Source organism: Notamacropus eugenii, chromosome 3 (assembly GCF_028372415.1).
Source record: "Notamacropus eugenii isolate mMacEug1 chromosome 3, mMacEug1.pri_v2, whole genome shotgun sequence".
Classification (NCBI taxonomy): domain Eukaryota; kingdom Metazoa; phylum Chordata; class Mammalia; order Diprotodontia; family Macropodidae; genus Notamacropus; species Notamacropus eugenii.
This window is the reverse complement of record NC_092874.1, coordinates 200,161,609-200,170,629: the sequence shown is the minus strand read 5'-3', so window position 1 is coordinate 200,170,629 and position 9,021 is coordinate 200,161,609. Positions and strand designations below refer to the sequence as shown.

At 39.8% G+C, this 9,021-nt stretch overlaps 1 protein-coding gene across 2 annotated transcripts; it reads right to left on the bottom strand.

Annotated features, from left to right (window-relative positions):
• Positions 1–830: 830 nt before the first annotated feature.
• LOC140533777 (C-type lectin domain family 2 member B-like) lies at positions 831–8,278 on the bottom strand. 2 transcript variants are annotated; one of them, XM_072653959.1, is made up of 5 exons: positions 5,758–8,274; positions 5,365–5,454; positions 3,955–4,148; positions 3,393–3,499; positions 831–1,757 (listed from the first exon to the last, which is right to left on the bottom strand). In XM_072653959.1, exons 1-5 carry the CDS (start codon positions 5,924–5,926, stop codon positions 1,646–1,648), a joined length of 672 nt encoding a protein of 223 aa, XP_072510060.1. In that variant the 5' UTR covers positions 5,927–8,274; the 3' UTR covers positions 831–1,645. The 2 variants fall into 2 exon arrangements, with proteins under 2 accessions (XP_072510060.1, XP_072510061.1); XM_072653960.1 differs by lacking the exon at positions 5,365–5,454 and having other exon boundaries at positions 5,758–8,278.
• Positions 8,279–9,021: the final 743 nt, after the last annotated feature.

Sequence of the window (9,021 nt, the reverse complement as noted above, 5' to 3'; positions counted from 1 at the left end):
TGAGTCTAAATGTGATATTTATAAAGCAAAATATGGTTTCTGATACGTCCATACATACATTTTTGCTAAATAATTTGTTCCTCGAACATTTGTTGCTTCAAGATGTTTAGAAAAAAGTCAGCTTGCTTTTTTTTTTTTTAGCTTATTTCATTGATTACTTGCTTTGTCCTCTCTTTGCAATGGCTTCTTGAGATGTCCATAGGAAGATAAGGTACTTGCTGGTATCTCTGATTTTTTTTCCCTAGCTAAGAAGATACTACCATGCTTCAGCTATTCCCATCAGAACAAGTGCATTCTGTTACTTATGGGAAACTTGATTGGTGTTGACAGGCCATACATCACAGCTCATAGATTCTTTTTTATGCCTTCTAGAATGGAAGATTCTTAACTTTTTTTATTTGTGTCATGGAACCCTTTGGAAGTCTGGTGAAGCCTATGGCTCACTTCTCAGGATCATGCTTTCAGATGCATAAAATAAAATGCATAGCACTACAAAAGAAATCAGTTATATTAAAATATAGGTAGTGAGATATATTTTAAATTCACAGGTCCCAGGTTCTTGAAGAATGGAATAGTCTGCCTATAAAAGTCATTTGGCTCTTAGATATAGATTTAACACATATAAATACATATTTAACAATGTTAACTAGTTTCTAGATTTCTTTAGGTGATGGTTTAAGGTACAGGGAGAAGGTTTGTTTTTTTTTTTTAACATTTCAGGACTCATTAGAATATGAACATTTTGTCATAATTGTCATAGTGGTGGGACACATGACAGCCCTCCTTTATGCAACAATGAAGAAAATTTTTTAAAAAACAAACAATTCAAGAATGGTACAAAATAAGGCATTTATTATTATTATTTTTAAACTAAAGACTATGGAAACAAAAGCAGCAAAATGAAAGGAAGTTAAGACGCTGTCAGGGCAATAATGTTGAGAAGATTCATGCTTTAGATTAGAGTTAAACCAGATCACATTTGAAGGCTTCTCCCACTTCAAAGACGATTTAAACTTTGACCAGAGGAAGTTGGTCTTTTCACCTTCTCATTAGCCTAATTAAGGCTGTTCACTAGACTTTGCCACATAGTATTTACTAGTCACATCTGGACCATCCTTTAGGTTTGGGGTGTAATGAAAATGGTATAGATATAGCTGTTTCAAATGCCCCCCCCGTCCTGGTTATAGATGTCACCTCACTATGCTTATGAATGGCCTCTCTTTCATGGGACTGGCTTATAGGTCTTAACTTTTAGCCTCAGGAAAGAGGATGAATTATTTCATAATCTGTCCATGATACTAGGTTTGGCCTTCTTGGACAGGCTGTGTACTCCCATAGCCATTCATAATCCCCTACTCCCCCACCCCCACCCCGGGCCCATTCTCTTGTCTCTCAACCATAAGACAAGCCACAAGAGAGAGTAAGAGGCACCTTTCCACTCCCTTGCCCCTTTCCATCACCACACATGGTACTGTATAAAAAAATAACATGAAACAAAGGAAACCCCAAATTTCTCACATATATATTTACATCATAAAGTTTTTGAGATGAAGGAAAGTGTCCATTGTATGTCACCGTGTGCACCAAGAAAAACCTAAATTTTCTTTAAATGCCATACTCCTTTGATATGAATGCCACTCTTTCTTTAGCCACATTTGTCTTCTTTATTGCATATGTAGTTTCTAGAAGACATACAACTGTCACTAGAAATGCCTCCTTGGGATAAACGAGCACAACCAGCTCCTTCAATCTGCAGCCTGGAACAGAATAGAGAGGTGAGTCCTTCAATGGCTTGGCTCCAGCAGCAAGAATGAGGATGGAGTTTATCCTCAGAATCTCTCACAGTATAAAGTAAAGTGACTGGATATTCAACTGGTTATTGTGGGATAGGAATAAAATCATGTGTCAAGCTGTATGGCTAGGTAAGATGAGACCGACAGATTTCTCTCTTCCCCTCACCTCTCACCCACCCCTAGCCTTTGGACTCTGTTCAATGATTGTGCTTCAAAATCCCACCTGAATGGTCACCTTAACCTATAAGTCCCTTAAATTCCCATGGAATTTAATGTCTATGACATGATGAAGCATAAAGAATCCTTGCTTTGTCACTTGTCATAGAGCTGGGTGTAGCAAATTACTTAAGCTCTCTTAAATCTCTCTCTGAGCTTCAGTGAGGATAAAAGAAGAGAATGTGTATAAAATACTTTGTGATTATAAAATTTTAAATCAAACATTATATGTCAAGTATGTTCAGGAAAGGGTTCTAGTGTCCCAAATTGCTAGGGACTATAAATCAATTACTTTGGGGACAAATTATATAACCAGTGAGATCTTAGATAGAAAAACTCAGAGAGTACCTCATAGAATACTAAAGTCCAGGGAGATCAGAAGTGGATCAGAACTTTCTCCATATGTCATCAAAAACCAGGATATGCATAATGGATCACTGCAAGCAGCAGCTCCATGAATACCCATCTCTGAATACCTATTTCCTAATATTACAAGACCACCACTATTTTCTACTTTTCTGAACTGAAATGTTCTATCCAGCAAGGGTTATCTGTATAGTTAGTCTTTGCAAAGGAAACTCTGCTTTGCCAGTTTTTCCAATTGTTGCTATAAAAATTGGATATATTGTTTTCAGTGCTACAATAGAATGAATTGAGAAAAATTCAACAAGGAAGCAGTAAATGCAAAAATGAACCTGTCAGTGTTGTGCTTATGTAACACTTTTCAAACATTATCAACTGACCTTCAAACTGTAAATGCCTTAAAATAGTACTCTGAGTATTCTCTGAAATTAAGAAAGGCTTCCTGTTTAAAAATACCAAGTAAAATGGAAACCTGACAAACTAAACCTTCTTTGGAAAAAAATTGATAATGGATGGGGTGAAGGTTTAGTTTTGGAAAATGATTCATTTGATTTAAGATTAGTGAGCTCCTCTGGAAATATTTTGTTCTTTTTTAAATTAAACTTTCAAATCAAGAATAGATCAGTAAAGTGAGATGAACAAATGAAAACCAAACAATCTGACCGAAAAAAACATTAAGTTTTTGCTAAGGGAATTCTGTTTTTCCCCATTCTCTAATTCTTTCTATAAAATTGAGTTTTTTTTTTCAAATAGGGCCAGGGGAAGATACTGCAGTAACCAAAATTAAAAATATTTGATGAGGAAAAGATAAATGTAGTTATCAGTATTATGTACTTTGCAACACCATCATAGACCCATAATTTGGAACACCTTGCACTGATGTAAATTGTAACCCATCTCTAAACTTGATAGTTTTAGAGAACACATCCTTCTAGATTGGCAGCCAGTGAGTTGGTGATAAAGAAATAGGGTGTTTCTCTTATCAATTATGAATAAATGAAAAGACATCTCAGGACTCACCAACTGGAGGGTGAAGTTCCATCTACCCACGTCCAGGATGAGGTTCCCTTGTCATTAATTAGTCCAACCCAGTAGGTAGGAGATCCAATACGTTTCCTCAGGAATTCCTTTCACAAAGCATAGCTGGCTGTGACATCTAATTCTCCAACCCCCATCCCTCCCACCTAAGTTCATTTCTCCTTCTGTATCCTATTCTCTCTCTGAACCACAGATTGCTGCCAAGTCAGATCACTAACTTCCAACTTTGCCTAGAATTCCTGTGCCAAGATTTGTTATGCCATATATTATGTTGTGTATTAGTGATAGGCACAGGGTCTCCTTATTTAGTCTCTTTGTCAGGATGATTCACCTGGGGGAAGGAAGGAGTTGATCTAAAGAGGCCAACCCAACTCCCAAGGTTATGTAGAGACCTGTTCCCCCATTTGTAAAATAAAGTTATTGGCTTACACAATCTCTTTCAAATGCTAATGGTCTGATTCTATGTTTCATCACCATAATGGGAAGGCTAGAGATGAGAGGATAAGACGAATATTCAACTATAGCTCTAAAAAAGATTCCTCACCATTTCCTCTGCGGTTGTAAATATAGCCAGATTAGCACCAAGAGACCTACACGTTTTCTGACTGGCATTCCAGGAATTTTGATCCGTTGATAGGTAGTAGCATTTACGAAAAGCTCTGAACCAGTCTTCTGGACACCGTGGGGAGTGATCCATGCAGAGCTTGTCTTCAGACACTACATTTGTACTTTTTCCAACTAGAATTGAGACAGTGATACAATGAAGTGAATGTGGGGTTAGGATGCCCCTCAGGCATCTTCACCCAACCTTAGTGATGGTCTGCATTCCCAGTTCCCTTTCATTTCACATAAACATTAAAACAGAATCTGAGAGACATTAGTTCATGCTGAAATAAATTAGCACTAAAGGGAGTATATAGGAAATGGAAAAGTACTGTGATTTCATTAGGAGAGAGAACTCCCAAATAAGAAAGCTCTCACTTCCAACGAAGATTGGCACCTCACTGCAACCTTAAAGCCTTTGATAGCTGTCTAGAATACTTGCTAGCTAGGGTATGTCAGAGGAGGAACTGAAATCCAGCTCTTCCTGACTTTGAGACTAGCTCTGTACCCAACTGTAGGACATTGTCTCCCACACTAATACATATTTTTTACTTTTTCTTTTTGGTGGGGAGGGAAGATGAGAATATTTTAACCTGTAATTTGATTTTCCCAGTGAAAAGTAACCCCCTACCAAAGCAGTTAAATGACTTACCCATAGCTAAACAGCCGATTTGTGTCAAAGCTGGGATGTGAACCTATGTGTTCAGGACTTCAAGGCCTGCTCTCTATCTACTATACCTTTATCCACTATACCAGTGGTTCTCAAAAGTGTGGTACAGGGACCATTGAGGGTTTCCAAGACCCCTTTAAGGAAGTCCCTAAGATCAAACTATTTTCATAATAATAGTAAAACATTTTAATTTTAGATAAAGTAAACATTGAGGGCTATAACCTGAATAAACCAAAGCTCTTTGAGTGGTGCTCAATAATTTTTGATGGTGTAAAGGGGTACTGAGATCAAAAATGTTTGAGAACTCTGGTACTACACCACTCTGTCTTTCCATATAGTTGAATGAATATTGAAAACACAGCACAGAACATTCATTGGTGCACCATTTCTCACAGGTGACAGAAGCATCCTAAAGGACAGGAAATATGGGAAAGTTAATAATCCTTTAGATGGTAAGTTTTGCATCGTCAATCACATTTACTATCTCTCTTTCCTTCCAGTGGTGGTGATAGGTTGAATTTGCAAGGTAGCTCAGTTCAAGGTCCTTCTTCTGTTTGAAGTTCTTTGGGAAGAACCCTTCCTGACCCTGGGGCTTAAAGTGTCCAAAGAATGAGAAGGTGAGAGCTATGATCTCACAGCCTGGGGACTCAGTGGAGAATAAAAGAGGGATGGGTCACTTACCGTGTTTACTAATGCTGACTGCTATCACTAAGATTAAAATGAAGCTGCCGCCACCCACAGTTGAATAAAGCAGTTTCTTGGGTATCCAACCTAAGGAGAAAGCATGCTAATATGCTCCCTGAAATTCCTCCAGAGAACAGACTTAATGCAACAGTTTCATGTCGAGTATAGAAGGATATTTTATTTTCTCAGACCCGTTTTCTATAGCGGCACTTTTCTCTTTCCTCCACCCCTCACTGCCAAGATTGGGAAGGAAAAATTCTTCTGTTCCCTAAATTATATAGGTTCTTCCTCCTTTGCCCCCACCTGAGGCAGCATGATGGCAGTAAAGGGGTCAGGGTGTCGATAGGAAAAGGACAGGCCCAGGGATCCAAGGTCAGCAGCCCTCCTTACCTGGCCTGCCTAACGTCTGCGGCACTTCCTTCTCCTCCTCCTTGTTCAAATTCTCCTTGTCCTCCCCTTCGTCCTCGTCCTCGTCCTCTTCCAGGTCCTTCTCCTTTTTATTATCCCCCGCCTTATTACCCACCCTGGTGTTTGCGCCCTTCGCTTTTTTTTTTTCCATTTCCCTCCCTCACCTGCTGCGGTCTGGGCACTGCGGCTTGGGGATGGGGGCAAGCTTAGGGCTTAGGTAAAGGTTGCGATTGTCTGAGAGAGAACCCAGGTACCAGAGGAGTATGCCAGAGAGAAGCAGGAAGAGAAACGAAGACCCGAAAAGCTATGAGATGCCACCGAGGTCTGGCAGTCCCCGAAAGTGGAAGGCTACATTAGCATCTTCTGCTGATGCATGTCTGACCTAGCCAATTCCCCCAGCCCCCTCCCAGACGGCTGTCTCGAAGTGCCTCGTTCTCTCGGCCTTTTAAATGTCCATGACAGCAACGGAAGGCGAGAACTACCCAGTAACTCGCGTGACAAAGACTCCAGTCACTGGCCTCGCTGTGTGAGGAGAGCGCACGCAGGTGGCAAAGCAGCCTGCTCTCGCTAGCTGCTTCCCTGGCTCCCAAAGCGCGTCCTTTCGTCTTCTCTCACACCACTCCTCCCGTCTCATTCTCACCTCATAACCGCCCTTCCAGCCCCGTTCCCTCTGGGGATGTCAATTGTGGTCGAAAAGCTGACTTATCTCAGGCTGTCTTTTCACTTGGCCAGGCAGTACTCCCGAGTGCACAGGAAGAACTACTTAAGTCACCCAAGGTGGACAAAACCTCAGGCTCTACTGGGGAAACAACCCGCACCTTAACACCCACTGATTTTCCTGCAGCACCTTGTTCAGTCCCAAGCTCCCGGTCTGGCATCAGGGCTATTCTGCTATTCTGTTTTTGTTGGAGGGCAAGGCTGTGTGCCTCCGTTCTGCTCAATCTGCTGCCCACCCTGATACCAAGGGCCCCAGATGTACCAAGACCTACACACAGAAGAGGAAAACAGCAGAACTATCAGCCAGCAAGAAAGCTAAATAAAGACACATTTTTTAGCCAGAGCTCTTCTCTTCTCAGCAGCCTTCCAAACCCTTGAGACTCACTGAGCATATAAGACCCAGTGCAGAGGAATATACAAAAATAAATAAATGAAAGTCTACTGTTTGCATATTATACTAGGCTGTGAAAGAGAGAAAATATTTAGATGTCAAGGATCCTGCCCTCCAGGAAATGACAGTCTCATGTAAGAATGAGACACAACACAGAGAGCTACAATACACAATATTACATGATAAGAAAAGTTACAAAACCAGATGTTTGAAGGGATGATTGTTGTTAACTTAGGTGAATAAGAAAGCTTCCTGGAGGAGGTAGCATTTGAACTGGGCTTCAACATGTGAAGGTAAGTACTAGAATGTAAACTCCTTAAGAAAAAGGACTCTTTACATTTCAGTCTTTGTATACCCAGCCCAGCTTATATCAGGTGCTTAATAAAATTTTAGGTGAATGAATAAATGAATGAAGTGGGAAAGCTAGGCATGCCTATGGAATAGTGTGGACAAAGACATGGAGAGCTGAGAATACAGTCAGTATATAGGGGGCAAAGGACAACCAAGGTTGACCAGATTATAGAATGTGTAGAGGGGAGTAATGTGAGATAAGTAGTTTGGGGTCATATATCTTCTTGAATGCTAGGAAGAGGATTTTGAGCTTTACTCAGCATAGTAAAAAGCCATTTAAGACTTTCTAGTAGACATTACTTGTATGTATCAAAGGTTATTTGTAGCAGTGCTATGAAAATAGACTGTAGGCTGAGAGGATGGAGGCACAGAGACTTAGATCCTAACAGTCTGGAGGTTATTTCACCAGGGCAGGCTAGTACTCACTATGTGCCAGGAAGAATAAGGACACAAAATTAAAATGGAAGTAATCCCTGCCTCTGAGGAGCTTCTATCCTAATGGGAGAGCCTTTATATTAAAGTACATAAATATTACATACAGAGTGAATACAAGTTATTTATGGGAGGAAGGAAACTAGGAGACAGGGGATCAAGAGGGGCTTCATATAGAAGGTTGCACTGACAGTGAGTCTTGAAGGAAATCCAGGATTCCAAAAGACTGGAAGAAGGGAATGCATTTCAAAGAAAGAGCCTGTGCAATGGTACGCAATAGAGTACCAGACAGGCCAGTACAGAGTATCCAGTAAGAACAGGTGACCAGTATAGTCAAAAGTTGAAGATAAGTCAAAAAGAATGAGCATTATAAAATCACTGAATTTGTCAATTAGGGTATCACTGGTGAATTTGTGGAAGAGAGTTTCAGAAGAGTGGTGGTGGCAAAAATCTAGTTAGGATTGACCAGAGAGTGGGTAAGGAAGGAACATCACATACTGACAACTTTTTTTAATTGGTGGACCCATCAAAGCACTCAAACAGATGAACAAGGATCATAGAAATAGAAGATATATTAATAGTCAACTATTCTAACCTGTTCATTTTACAGATGAGGAAACTAAAGACCAGAAAGGATGAATAATTTACCAAAGATCATGCCAGTAAGTAAGCAGCAGAGAGGATTCAATTCTAGGTTCCCACACTCCAGATATAATCCCCTTTACAAAACTGCACCAAACTGCCTCTGGAAAGGTATTACAAACAAAAGACCAAAATGAATCTTTCCCCAAAGTGCTAAGCAACAAATAAAGTGATTGTCTATAACTGTATGCGATAATAAGAACTGATGTCTAGAGCAGTTAGGTTGTACTGGGCCTAGAGTCAGGAATACCTGACAGTTTTCTCAGGTGTAAAATAAAGATAGAAGATAAATAAATGAAGATTTATTTATAAATAAAATTATCGATAAAGCTCTAAACTATAGGAGAAAAGGGAATAAACATTTATTTATCACCTATTATGTGCCAGGCACTATGTTAAGAACTTTACAGATATAATCTTTTTGATCATTTCAAAACCTTTTTGAGGTAGATGCTGTTATTATCCTCATTTTATAGTTGAAGAAACTGAGGCAAGCAGAGGTTAATTGATTTGTCTAAGATGACACAGCTAATAGGTATAAGAAACCAAATTTTAAGTCAGATCTTATTGACTTCTTGACTCTAGGTCCAGCAGTCCTAGCAAGAGCATCAGCTGGCTGCTTATAGGTCAATGACCTTAACTTTGTTTCCTGGAAAAAATTCTTAAATTATTAAAGAGGTAGTTAATTAACATGTAGAAAGGAGAGGCTTTCA